Below are 14,830 nucleotides of genomic sequence, written 5' to 3'. Positions count from 1 at the left end.
AATTATGGCGTTCTCAAATCAAGTTATTGTATACTCAATTTAAGTACAACATTTGGGGAAAAAACTCATATTGAGAAATATTGGACTCATTTTAAGAAAAAAAAACTTGAATTGATCTAAAAATTCTTAATTTGAGGAAATGTGCTCTTCAATTTCCAACTTAAGAATTAATATTCTCATATTGAGTAACCGAAAAACTCAAAAAAGAATTGGATATACTCATAATGAGATCTAGATGGGACTTTAATGTTATAAATATAGATAGATATATAAAATATTTTAAAGGTCAAGCTAAAACTTAGAAAATCTGTTTAGGACCTTAAAAATCGTAATTGAATGTTAATTAAACTTTTTCTTATTTGTTTTTTGATTAATTGATAGGACTATCAACTTTTTCGAAGTATCCGCTGGTCAAGGCAGGGTATAGAAGTGCTCCATTTGCAAGCGCATGCGTGACAGTGACTTGGGGTCCGTGTCTCTGTCCCGCCCCTCCCCTCCTGCTACAACCCCCTTCCCCCTGGCAAACCCCACCCCTTTTCCAGATGCTGTGAAACGGCGACAACAGTAAAAATATTGAAATATTGTCAATCAAGGGGAACAACATGGCAAGAGGGAGAGATTGACCAAAGGGGGAAATCGTGAGTTGAGCGACAGAGACAGTCGCGTTCTATCTCCCCGATAAGAGACACTAAAAGTGTCGCTATGCCGCCGAAACGCACTGTACGGCAAATAAAATGAAAAATTAAAATAAACCAAAGGAGTAGCGAAAAAAAATGTTAAATCAAAAAGGGGAAAAAAACCAAAAACAGAGTGAAAAAAAACGAGATAAAATATGTTTTACAGCTCAGAAACTTAATATGATGGGGTAAAGTGAAAGTAAGCAGAGCTATATAAGATATACACGAGGTGGGGGTATACATATATCTTGGAGTTAAGAGCGTGTGAGTGCGTGTGACATGCGCATTGACCGCGAACACTCCGATCAGAAGGCCAAAACCCGAAGGTTATCCTTGCGTATGGAAATTTCACAAACTGCATTCATTTCACACAATTTGTGGGGTTTCCGCATCGCAATAAGGAAAAAGTCCCTGCACTGAGCTACAAAACTGAAGTGTGGACAAAATGTTAATCGAAAAAAAGCGAAAACAAGCGAGTAAGCTAATTCCATTCATACGAGATCTACATAAATAGGTTGGGGGAACTTTTTAGCTATGCAAATGTCAAAGTTTAAATTCGATTCGGAACGATTTCGTCATTAATTATTATTAATTTATTTCACGGCCATCAAATATTATTGCACTTTAAGTTTCGCTTGAATACCAAATTGATTTCCAATTTACGTAGGGGATTCTATTTTTATAACTTTATTAAATGTCAAAGGGCAATTTGTATGAGAAAGGAAATGCAAATTACGTCTTGGCAATTTAGAAATATTTTATGGATTAGACATATGCCGTTGTTTAGCAAATTAATAATAACAAGAAGAACAAAGAATTATGTTAATGTTATGTCTTTCTGTGAAAATAAAAATGAAATTACATATTCGAAGCTGCCTATAAATTAAACCACACAGTACTTAAAGATTAGAGACGATTTAAATACTTAAGCTCGTGTCAACCATTAATATTTTCGGGTATTACTAAGAGAGATTTTTATCAACATATTTAATGTTCACTTAAAACCAGAGAATTCCTTTCGCTTTTCATTTGTGTCTTTAATCGAATAAAACACTTGAATTGGCAATTAAAGAAATTATACGAGTTTATGCCGTTTTGGGGCGCGGTTGCATAAGTCTTCGTGCGGTTAAATAATGGATAATGCATAAACAATAAAACAATTTTATTGCCAAATGGCGAGAATAATAAAATTGTGCATCTTACATTGCTTTGCACTCAACTCAACCAAATAATCTGGCTAATTCGGGGGATCGTAAAAACTTTATAATCCACTTCTGTTGCCCGTGGCTGCAATTTGCAGTGCAATTAATGGAGCTTTTATAAATTGAGCTTTAAGCTTATGTTTTGTGTTCCCTGTTGGCCAGTGTAATTTTGAAATTTAAATTTTATTGGTTATGTATATTTTTTCAAGGAATTTATTTCTACGATCAGTGGAAATAAATTCAATAAAGCTTTAATTTCTGAATTTTTATTTGACTGTACACCCAGAAATAAAACTGTTCTCAATATCGTTCTCTTGATCTTAAGTCATTTAAAATCAATTATACCTGAAAGTCTGAACAATGAGATAATGCAAGACTACTTGTGTCTCAAAAAAATACAACTTAAACATCGATACGTCTCTAAAAAAAAACTTGAGAGCACTTCGGTCCTGATTTCAAGAACTTTTCTTCTCGAAAAAGTAAGAAGGCGACTTCTCATATCAGTACCAAACCAAAACCATGCTGCACAGTGTAAATTAAGACGCTGCAAGGGATATGTTATGCGGTGACAGACAGACACAATGGAAAGGATGGCTCGAAACAAAGGTCAACTGGCCTTATACATACAGACTGCCATCCCCAGTCCGATCTGTCTCTGTCGCCGCTTTAATTTGACTTTAATGAAAACGTGGCAAGGCGAACACTTTTGGGATGCAGACATTTTACGTGGATGTGGAGCTGGATGTGGATTGGACCTGGATGTGGATGTGGATGTGGATGTGGACATGTCCTCAGCTGCTTATCATGGGGGCCAGCAAACAAAACAAACTGTACATCAACCGAGGCCGAGAGACCAAAAGACCGAGAGTGCGAGGCCACAGCCAAGAGCAACACGCAAGGTCCAGCAGCGTCTTCAACGGCATGCCAAAGTCTGAGTCTCAGTTTTAGCCACAGAAAAAGCCAGGCCAAAAGCAACCAAAGTCCGAATCGAAGACGACGTTTGCTCGGTCCATATGCGGAAACGCAATTTTGTCGTTATTTATGGACCTTGCCGCACATGCAACATGCACGCCGGCCAAACGAACCAGCGATGTTGCTGCTGTGTCCGTTGATGTTGCTGTTGCAGCAGCAGCAGCAGCGGCAGCGGCAGCATCCTCCGCTATAACAGGATGGGACATTGGCATTAGAAGAATGCACTGCGAAGAACTATTCTATCCCTAAATCAAATTCTTGGTTTAAAAACATTTGAAATAAGTCATATTTAAAGAAAGAAATATACTTTAAGAACAGTTTTTGGAAGGTTTTTAAAAGATTTTGAATAATTACAATCCTCATACTTTAAGAACCATATATTTATTTATTTAACATAGGTTATAGGTCATTTGTAATCGCCTTTTCACCTGAGAATAAAAAAAAAATATTAAAATTCTCATATTATAAGAACCATATAAAACAATTCTAAACATCTACATTTAAATATGGTATTTATATTTTAGGACCACGTAAAAGCATTCCACCATGTAGTATCATACCTAATTTTTAAGAACCAACATTATATATGGTTGAAAAATATTTGTTCCATAAAATGATGTTCAGATCCAATTTATTTTAAAGCAAGGATTTTAAATGTACCTTTTATACGATTTAAAATTTGTTTTAAGTTCCAAACCTAAAAGGATCAAAGGTCTAGTTTTTCTTATTGTTTAATTCCCTTATCGGATCTATTAAAACCATACTTAGATCTACATATCTAGAAAGAGACATTCTTCAATATTGTCCTATGGCTAAATCCTTTAACCAAGCTAAACATTTTATAGTTTCTATCACAGTTAATCTTTTATGAGGTCAATCGGAAGTCCTATTTCTAGATAGATGCTAATCAAGAATCAGGCATTCCCTAAACATTTTTTCCCTGTGTAAGAATATAGGAGGAGGCTGAGGAGGAGTCTGATGTGGCTGCAGATGCAGATGCGATGGCGATGGCGTTGCAGATGTCCGAGTGGCCAACGATGCAGCGATCCAACGATCCAACGATCCGAGTGGCAAGGCGATCCATGCAGATGACGATGACTTAGTTGCCAAGCTCCGAGGCGGCACCTTGCTCAAGGAGGCTGCGCTTGCATCTCACCTCGCTAACGGTTCTCTATTAGATTAATTTATATTCAAATTTTTATTACCCGCGCATACCACCACTCGACGTCGACTGCTCTGAAATGAATTGCCAAGCGGATCGCTGGATGGTGGATGGCGGATGGAGGATGGTGGATGGGAATGGAGGATGGTGGATGGAAATGGAGGATGGCGGATGGAGGATGGTGGATGAGGGTTTCCGTGGAGGAGCCTGAGCCTGGTGCTGGATCTGGGTGTTATTAGCTCGCCTACTTGCACATTCGATGCACGCCAGAATGCCAAAGTTGCTGTTGCTGTTGCTGTTGCAGGGGCAGCAATAACGTATAGAAGAAACAGTTACAACGGAAGCTGTCATTCCACTGGGGGAATGGAGGATGGAGCATGGTCTATGGAGTTTAGAGCTAGCAGCTTGGGGATTCGGGGAATGGGATTGGGTATGGGCATGTATGAGGACTCCGGCCTGAACTCAATGTTTGGTTAATGGAGGGGGAAAATCGAGAATGCGCTGGCGTTGCATTTGCCGTTGTTGCTGCCGCTGCCGATGCTGCTGCAACAGTGATGTTGCTGTTGCAGCAATGTTGCTGCCGTTGCCGGTTGGCCTATCCTATCGCAATAATTAACAGTAAAATGCGCGCGGCAAAGAGCGGTTAATTCAAATGCATGAGAAATGCAAATGACAAACATTGATTTGAAAGGACCACGACTCGAGGGGGATTCAAACCGAGTCGAAACTAAAACTCTGCTGTCCCCAATTAAGATGTTGATGTGGTAACGCAGCAGCAGCAACAGCAGCAGCAGCAACTCAAATCTCCAGCTGCAACTGGCCGCCATGACGAAGGCAATTAGTCGAGATTTATGTTGCCGATAGAACAGCGCTCAATGAATAGTTGAGTGGGCTGGACTGGGTTAAGGATATTAACCGGAACATAGGCTCAACAGTAGATATAAGATCTTACTGAATATTTGAGAGATCATTTTAAGGCAATTTTGAGGTTTTCGTTTTTAGGAGAAATATAAAACGTATTCATAAAGTATTCTACAAGTTACCTATACAACCTTTTCTATTAGAAAAATTTTAGATGAGCTTTAAGACAGATTATACCATAACTTTGTTTAAGGATGTATATTATTTAGTACAGGTGCTAGAAACTAGTACTCTAGATTGTATAAATGTTAAAGATGTTGCTGGTTACAAAATGGTGAATGATCTTAAAAATGATTTTAAAGGATTTTGAAATCCTATGTCATAATATCTATCCCTAAATACTAAGACACATATCGTTGTCATGTATTGAATGATTAAATATATATTATCAAACTGCAGCCTTACAATAAAGTGTCAGAATCATTTTATAGTTTCATAATGCAAAATAGAAGTTCGTTTCCGTTTTTAAAAAATACTATAGGGGGTGATGTCGACATAAAACATCGTGAGTTAATCGAGAAAGCCATGTTAAAACTGATGTATTTTGAATATGATTTTTTCTAATTAAGGTTCTTTAAAATTTTAAACATTTATCCTTATCATCACGAAGTTTATAAATATAATTTCTTAAAATATTAATATTCCAAGGAAAGTTAATAAATCTAATGTAGCAAGTAAGGATTCTTTGTTTCCCAACTATGAACCCTTTCAAGTACCAATTTAGCCACTAATTAAGGAGCACAGCTCAATGGATTCGAGCACAATAACGAACCACTTGGCAACCCTTCCCCATACATATAAGGCTACTACCCCATTACCACTCATTAGGCAAAACGCCCCTTGTGGGCAATTACTCACCTCTGCAGATGCTCCTCGACTCCCGCTGGCAAAGCGCCGTCGGACACAATGTAGACGGGTTGTCCGCCGGCTCCGGTGGTGGTGGCATAGGGCAGACCCGCCTGGACCACCACTTGGCCATCGGACACCAGACTGCTGATGTCGCCGCCAGAGTACAGTTCCAAGCCCTTCTGATCCGTGGTGGAGTAGATCACAGTCTTGCTGCCATCGTTATAGATCAGATCTATGTGCTTATCGGATTGATATAGATCGGGATCCAGTTTCTGGGGTACCGCCAGATGGGGTAGTTGCTTCACATTCACATTCACACCATTCGGATCCGAGGTGGTGTAGATGATGGATCCTCCAGCTGCAGCCGCGGCAGCCGCATGTTTCTTGTGATCCTCATAGATGTCCGCCTCTGTCTTAATCACATTCGAGTCATTGCCACCACTGTAGTGCAGCACAGAGGCGTCCAGCGGCAGGGGTGAGGTCTGATAGACAGCCTGGCCATGATCGTTGTTCATCTTCTGGGCCTGATTGTACATGGCTGTGGCCACGGCATTATCGTTGGGCATCAGCTTGGAGGGATCACTGACAATCCGGGTGAGGATGTGCTCACCAGCCTCGTTGCGCGACAGGATGTGGTGTTCCCCATTGATGATCTCCCGCGAGATGATCTGCTGCTGTTCGCCATTGGGTCCCACCACACGGATGATCTGGTTCTCATCGAACTCGATCTTGGCCAGCGGCTGGTGCTCCGCCTGCTGCTGCTGCTGTTGCTGCTGTTGCTGTTGCTGCTGCGCCTGGTTGCCCATTTGGGCCGCAATCCGAGCATCGATGGCATGACCCTCATCCGAGTTATTGCCACCCCCACCATCTGGAGGCATTACCACCTTGGGGGTTTCATAGATAAAGACGGCCTCCTTATCGTACAATTTCGAGTTATCCGTGTGCAGATCCAGGACATTCACATTTGTCATGGTCGCCAATTCCGGCTGTGGTGAGTCTGGGGATCGGTGCATGGTGGTCAGGAGCGGTACTCCGTTGGGTGCCAGTGGTGAACTGTTGTTATTGGAATTACCACCTCCTCCTCCTCCTCCTCCACCGCCGCCACTGCCCTGTTGGATGGGCGAAAGGGAGGCGTCACTGAGGATTCCCACACCTACGCCCACTCCAAGGCGATTGTGGGAGTGCTGATGCAACTGGTGGGCGTGCCCGTGACCGTGGGCGTGGCCGTGGGCGTGGCCGGACAGCGAGAGCTCGTTGGACGTGATTACGCTCGTTGTGGCGGTGGATGTGGACATTATTTGCGATAGCTTCGGCTTATTGAACTAATTTAAACTGGATTCCGGATTGCACTAGGACTTGGTCGTCTTGGTCTGATCATCGATACTGCGATCCCCTGTGGTGGTTGTTGCTATTGCTGGCAAGTATAAACATAATAAATATCACTTGTGTGTGTATCAACGGATTGATTGATGGAAGGCACTTTGTGGTTTTGTTCTTTAAGTTCTTTTCGGTTCCGGTTAGTTGCTCTTGGTCTTTCGTTGTCGTTGTTTCAATTACCGCATTCTATGGCACTAAGGAACTTCCCTCGCTTCGTTCTCAGCTCAGCTGCAATTAGACAATGCAGAAAGAAACAATGGTTATAATTAGTATACCAGGTGAGAAAGTAAGATAAAGATTTAGCCTAGTTCGGTTTGTGAGGTGGAAGAAAGCCAAGGCTGAAGAACTGTCTTCATTAACAAAGGAATGGTGTAAACTGCTGTTCAGTTAAATAGTATTTTTAGCGCCTAAGGGGGAGAGGTATTAACTTTAAACTCTTTAAAAGGAAAAAATTTAATTGCAAGAACTAAAATCCATCATAGCACAATTATAAGTAAAAAAAAAAAAAATGCATTGAATAAAAAAAAAATCAAGGTAAACATTTAAGTTTCCAATTGTTTATAAATATATTGCTATATTTACGTCCTACATAGATACTACAAAATTCTTTTAACATGTAAATTTTTAAATAGTCCATCATAGCAAATTCTCACCAAACTTAAATACTCTCAAACACATTTTTAAATAAAAAAAAATTACTTGAATAAAAAAAAAATATTGGTAAACATATTTAAGTTTTCTATTATTTATAAATATATAGTTATAACTACTTCCTACATAAAAACTATATAGTTCTCTTAACTTGTAAATTTCTGAATAGTCTTTGACCTTGAAAGTGAGGTATATTTGAAAGGCTTACGACACCCTGATATAAACAAAAGTCTCAAAATAAATATGATAGCATTTTTGTTTGACAAACTAAAATAATACATAGAAAGTAATATTATTTTTATAGTTTCTTTGGAAGTAATCAGCCAATTTCCGGGGTGGTGGGCCCCTCGTTTAAGCCCCGTAAATACAGTGTGAATCATGGGTCTGGCTATAAGGTGTTTCCCATTTGGCAATCTACAGACCCACTCCACCTCCCTGCCCCTCGTAAAAGCAACAATAAAAGTGGCAGTGTCTGGCGGCAGTCTGCTTGGCGCCCCTTGGGCACCCCTCCGCCCCTCCGCCCCTGCCTTCAATGCAGTTCACACACACACCCCCAACTCAAAAATAAAAAGGCAAACATAAGCGGAAGAGCCAGCGGAACGGGTTCAAACGACGAGCGCGATTTGCAAGCACACACAACAAACAAACAAACAAACAAAAGGGGGCAAACACAAAACAACACGGCACAACAACAAAAAAATTGGAAAAACGGAAAAAAATAAATAAGCCGACTTGGCCTGAACACACGTGCCCGTCGAACTAGTTTGACTCCTTCGCAAATGTCAAACGTGTAACTGCATAACTCAGCGCGGTTCATCACAAAACAACAGAAACAACTAAGTAACAAAACAACAAAACAGGTGGAAGAAGCGTTGCTGCCACCGTCGCTGCCACCGTCGCTGCCAGCGTCGACTGCTCAGCCAACTTCTCTTTTAGCCATATTTGTGTTTTGTTTACAACGGGGCTTTGTGTGAAAATTAAACACCGAGTACTACCCGCTGCTGCATGGCTCAAAAACAGAAACAGAAACGGAGAATAAAAAAAAAACCAAACCAGTCAGTCCATCAGCTGTTAATAGTCCAGAATCTGCCAGTTAGCAAAACATGTTTATGAGGGATTTTGAAACCGAAACCGAAACTGAAACTGAACTGAACCGAAACCGAACAAAACAACATCGACAACAAGTTGAGAACAGGTACTACTCCACGACCATCCACCATCCACCATCCACCGTCCGCCATCCACCATCCCCCATCCACCATCCACACTCCGAACCAAACCATATAAACACCATCCATACACACCGGTAGCAGCCCCTCAATCCTTGACCTAATCCAGAAGGCTGACTTTCTGGTTCCCAGCCACGCCTGGCCCAGGTTCAGGTCCAGGTGCAGGTCCAGGTCCAGGTCCAGTCCCCCACCATACATATTGTTGTTTGATGATAAAGCCGAAAAAAAAAAATTACGAATGCTGCTGCAGAGTTCACTGCTGGGATGTGGATGTTTGGATGTTGTGGATAAACCCGTTTTGTCAGCCCAAGACAAGCCGGCGAGTTCAACCCGACGATCTCGGGGGCTCCTCGGGCCCGGTTCCGTTAGTAGGTGAGGTCAGTGTCATGCGGCGGCGGCGGCGTGTGTCTGCCTTATAGACTAGTTTTTGGCACACCGCACAGACCATCAAAATTCTCAAAAAACGATTACCCAGCCACCCCAAGAAGAAAGTCGAAAGGCAATTAGGAAACAATTAAACCAACATCAACACCCTGACTCGCAAGTGATCCCATCGCACATCCATCGAACTGGGTCAGATATATGACCATCCAAAAGACCCTCGGGGTCCCGGACCAAAACTTTCCAACTTGCCGGTTGAATGGTGAAGAGATCGCTGGAGATCGCTGGAGAATGGCAATGGAGCTGGCACCTCGAGCCGCAGATAGATGGATTCTGGCCAAAACCCATCACTCATACGGTGGGTGCAAAAGAAATCAGCAACCAGAGACGTAGCTGCTGGTATAGATTATTTATGCCCACAAAAGGGAAGCGATGCGGAGAAGATAATCCCAATTAATCTCACAGAGGAGATTTGTGGGGGTCCACAAAAAAACTTTCTTAAAGAATAGATATTACTATTTCAAAGGTCCCCTGGGGGCGCCAAAAACTTTGTAAGAGATCTTTGGATCGTAACAATAACCGGAAGATCTGATTGTCTACAATCTAAGTAACCAAAAATGGAAAACCGCTAAAAACTTTTACCACTATATATATTTTTTTAGAGTTTTATTATTTTTCTATTGAAAGAAAATATTTATGTATTACGTAACATTACGTAAGATTTACAGCTATTCGATCATCATAACAAGTCCTCCAACACAAGTGTTGCAGTAGGAAATTGACGGGCAATTACTGTATTGATTGGCTAAACAATAAATCGTAAATCAAGTATAAACTAAATAGAAAAACTTTTCTACCTTAGCACAGATAGATTTACGGCTATATGGGATCACTATAAGGAAATCTTTCGCGGCGAAAGCAATTTACATATTTATAAATATTGCACCTTGATAAATATAAATTTACATTCCGTTTTCCTTGAGAGCTGAGTAAATAGCGCTTTACAATTATACAGATCATGAATAGTAGTATCTATAGATACTATATACATATGTAACCAATTTAACGGTTACAAAATATTCGTCTTGTAATGTGAACTAAAAAGGCAGTTCATGTTTACCATATACAGTACATTAACCCTATCCAAAACAATCATTACTAATTTTCCTCGATCATATCTACTTAAATCACCACATGTGAACATAAGCCCCAGATCTAACCTTTGCTGGCAGACAACGCCTACAACAAGATCTATGGTTATGTATTCTTTATTATCCCCCCATTCACCCGATCACCTTTTCCCCTTTAATGCCAACGATTTTGGATACACGGTGAATACCAAAAGCAATTCCATTTCAAATCCCATTAAGATTTGACATAATTTGAAATTTGGATTTTACGTCTCTCTACCTTACTTAGGGAGAATAGTGTGGGGAAGGGAGGAGTGAAGAGCGGAGGAGTGGAGAAAAGACAAGAGAAGAAATGCGCAGCGTAACCCTAAGACATCAACGGTCAGAGCATCAATAACCAAAGACCGAGACTGAGGACCGGGTAGATGGTAGATGGTACACGGAAAAAAATATAAGATATATCGATTCACAATTATTAAGTATAACATTAAACGGATATAAAGTAAATAATTACATATATGTAGTAGGTACCTTTAAAAGAAAAAATATCATATAAACTAATATAATATAAATATGTACAGTACCTAATTTTTAAAGGACACCATAACATATCATAAGAACTTTTAACATTGATTTCATATATGAACATAAAATACTATTTGACATGATTTGTAAAAATAAATAATGGTATTAATATTTGTAAGGTATGTTATAGAGATATGATTTTATTAATATTTAGATTTTTGTTATAAGGATAGAAAAATATTTTAGTTCAAAATGTTTTATAACCCTCTCACGCATTAAAAACGGATTTAGTGGTAAATAATTCATAATATTAATTGTAATATTAATATCTTGCTAAATATTTCACTGACATTTCTTATAATATCACCTTATAAGTGATCATATTTCTCCCCGTGTAAATGGGAATGGTAATGTTAAGGGGAATAAAGGTGCGCAAGGAGTGGGAGGGGAGGGGTAGGGGTAGGGGTAGGGGGTGGGGAACGGCTGCAAGACGGAGTCAAGAAGGCCCGAAGAAACGAAGAAAGGCTAAAGAAAAGAAAAACAATAAACGTTAACACGAACACGAAAATAAAATAACTCTCTCACGAAGTTCCCCCTTTTTTTGTGTGTGGGTTACATGTGCCGCTGTGTTCGTGTGTATCTCACGGATCTGAATGTATCTGTGTGTCCGACTGAGTGTGTGTGAGCTGCGTAGATGTTCATTTTACTGTACCATAATCGCAGCCCCAAATTGATCACCATCATCAAAGAAGAAAAAAAATCAAAAAAAAAAAATATAAATAAAAATCATAATAAAAAGAAGCCGAGAACACAAGAGCAAAAGGCAGCTCGAAAGTCCAGGGGAAAACGTAATCACAAACACTGGGCAACATCATCGATTTTCGAACAAGAAGGCGTCGCTGCTGCAGTCGACGTCGGCCGAGGCAGTGGCAGTGGCAGCGGACAGAGGCAGCGAACAGAGGCGTCTCTTGATCCCTTCTCGCTCCCGCTCTTTATGGCCAACTCTCCCGCTCTAGCTCAGCTCGGCATTATTGTTGGCAACACAGCACAACACAACGGCAATATAACAGCAACACCAATACCTGTGCGCCTTACCTGCCGCTGCCGCTGCCGCTGCCGCTGCCGCTGCCGCTGCGCAGCTACCACTTCGAAATACGAAATACAAAATAAAACCAAACAAAGAGGAATGTGTGCGCGAAAGATACCACCAACAACACAACAGCAGTAGCAACAACTACACCAACAACAACAGCGGCAACAAAAACAACAACACAAATTGAGGCTGGGACCAAAGAGACTTAGGCTACGTCTGCACAACATACAGGGTGTCCACTGTAGACGAAGGCTTTCGAAAGAACACTGGCCAACGCGGTAAAAAAAACCTTTGAAATGTAAATTGGGTACCATTTTTTATCTCAAGATATCAAAGCCCCCCTTAAAAACTACAGGTTCCTAAATGGTATCCATATTTTCTTTGGTTTGGTAAATCTTTTGAAATTAAGCTTCATATTATCAATGGATTACTATATCTTAATAATTTATATGATATTATGTTATATCATGTTTATGTTAATATTTTTTAATACAAAATTTTGATACCAATTATATCACTCAAGATTTTTAATATAGTCCAAGTAACTAAATTTATTTCTTTACTAAAAAATTAAATTGTTTTTTTGTCATCGATGTTAAAATCCAATTGAATAATTATAATTCCAATATCCATTATGTAACTCAATTTTGAAAACTTATCAACACTTATCAACATAAAATACATCAACATTTCCACTAGCCCCAATATGATAAACCCAATTTCTATAGTTCTTAAGACCTTATATTACATATTTCAAAACTACCTTTTTTATTAAGTTTCAGAGTTTTAATATTAGAGTTATTTAACCTTTTTTAATATATATATATATATATATATATAATATCGAATTCTGGTAATATTTATAATATATAATTATAATATATATAACCTTTTTATTAAATATATAAAATCGAATTCTGGTAATATTTGAAAAATGTTCCCCTGTACTTTTAACGGTACTAAAGCATATATAAATGTAGTTTTAAACATGTGCCATACATTTTGGGTTTATAACTGAGCAATAAAATCCCTATTCATGAAGTAGGCCCAAAATACCCTCTTTTATTGCTCTCTTTTGGGAAACTCCCTGCAAAGAGCTCTATAAGCCGAAATGCTAATGAGTCAAGAGGTGCTATTTCTGTCAGTGTAATCCCGCCATGAGCCGACCAGGGCTGCAAAAGCCTGATGCGTTTATAATTACTTCTCGGTAGGCTAATACTACTCACTTTTGGGCCGGGTGCCTTGAGCTCTAGGGATCTCAGATTAGATCAGGATGCGGATTTTGGCACTTGGTTAGGATCTATGGCACTCGAGCAGGCTGGAACAGTGGATCGTTGGAACTGGAGCTGGATCTTAAGATGGAGCTTGGAGTTTGGAGTTTGGAGTCTGAGGAGTCTGTAACCTGGGAGTCTGGAGCTGGAACTGAAATGTGGCTGCTGCTGAACTGTTGTTGCTCCGTTGTTGCTGTTTTGCTGTTTTGCTGGTGGGTGCACCTTTCGCCACTCTTTGTGCTGTTTCTGTTGTTTCTGTTGTTGTTGTGCGTCTGGGGGCTTTTTGGCCTGGCTCTCTGGGCCTCTTGGCTCTGGCTTACACAATGCTCTTGGCTGGCTGCTTTTGGCCGCTTCTAATATGCCACTCTTTGTGGTATGTGGAGCTGGAGCTGTTGTTGTTAGTCAGTTTGTGCATTTTGGCCTAACATTCGCTGTTGCTGCTGCTGTTGTTTTGTACAAAGTTGGGGGGCAGAGGGCGGTTGGATTCGGGGGCGTTTCGCCTGGCATTTGCGTTTTCGTACCAATATTTCGTTTCTATCTTTACTTTTTTCTTTTTTTTTTTGCTGAGTATTTCCACTATATTTTTCACGCGCTTTTCCGCACTAGCATTGTTGTTGCTGCTGGTTCTGGCTGCTGTTATTAATCACTATTTTTATTTTGCATTTTTTTATTCCGCTGCTCAGCTTTGATGGCGTCTCATTCCAGCTCGCACAGAAAACACACACACAAGCACACAAAGCTCAGCTCTCGCAGAGAGGCGACGACACACAGATACACTCACGCGCACACACACACACACACAGATACTCACTTACACACACTACGTATTTTTTTTTCGCTTTTTTAGCCTTCTCTTCCTCTTCGTGGCTCAAAATTCGTGTGTGTGTTTTATTTAATTTCGAAAAAGTTTAAGCGCGACTTTTTTTGCTGTTTGTTTGGTGTATAATTTTATGGGATTTTCGCTATGATCGATAGGCGCACACGCGTGTGTTAATAGAGAAATTTTTGTGGCTAAAACCGATAAGTCAGATTTTTTTGTATTTCAGAGATATATGTATATTTTTTAACTTGCTGACTTTCCGTGTGCGCGGAAAACTTGTCGTCGCTGTCGCTGGATCTCGGCTCTCGGCTATAATGCCCAAAGAGTCAATTGGAGATTGTTCAACTGTTGAATGTGCTGCTGCTGCCTCTGCTGCTGCCGCCGCCGCTGCCGACGTCGTCGCTGGCGTAGCTGTATTGGTGGCAAGGTGCTATACGTGTGCAGGTGAGAGAGCTCTCGATTATTATTGCTTTTTATGGTTTCATCTCTTTCGTAACTGATATTGAGGAGAATGCCGCGATGGAAGCAGCGACGCCGGCAGCGCAGCGCCACACTCAAATTCATTCGAAT

At 40.4% G+C, this 14,830-nt stretch overlaps 1 protein-coding gene across 7 annotated transcripts in view; it reads right to left on the bottom strand.

The window, feature by feature from the left end:
- The window catches only part of LOC119549312 (protein grainyhead), a 50,689-nt gene extending 36,126 nt beyond the window's left edge, over positions 1–14,563 (bottom strand). For all 7 annotated transcript variants that reach the window (XM_037857280.1, XM_037857287.1, XM_037857275.1 and 4 more), the window contains exons 1-2: positions 13,396–14,563; positions 5,793–7,388 (exon numbers count right to left, since the gene is read on the bottom strand). In XM_037857280.1, coding sequence (XP_037713208.1) covers positions 5,793–7,078 — 1,286 coding nt within the window. In that variant the 5' untranslated portion in view covers positions 7,079–7,388; positions 13,396–14,563. The remainder of the gene's footprint in view (positions 1–5,792; positions 7,389–13,395) is intronic.
- Positions 14,564–14,830: the final 267 nt, after the last annotated feature.

This window comes from Drosophila subpulchrella, chromosome 2R (genome assembly GCF_014743375.2).
Source record: "Drosophila subpulchrella strain 33 F10 #4 breed RU33 chromosome 2R, RU_Dsub_v1.1 Primary Assembly, whole genome shotgun sequence".
Taxonomy (NCBI): Eukaryota; Metazoa; Arthropoda; class Insecta; order Diptera; family Drosophilidae; genus Drosophila; species Drosophila subpulchrella.
This window is presented reverse-complemented; position numbering and strand designations above follow the sequence as displayed.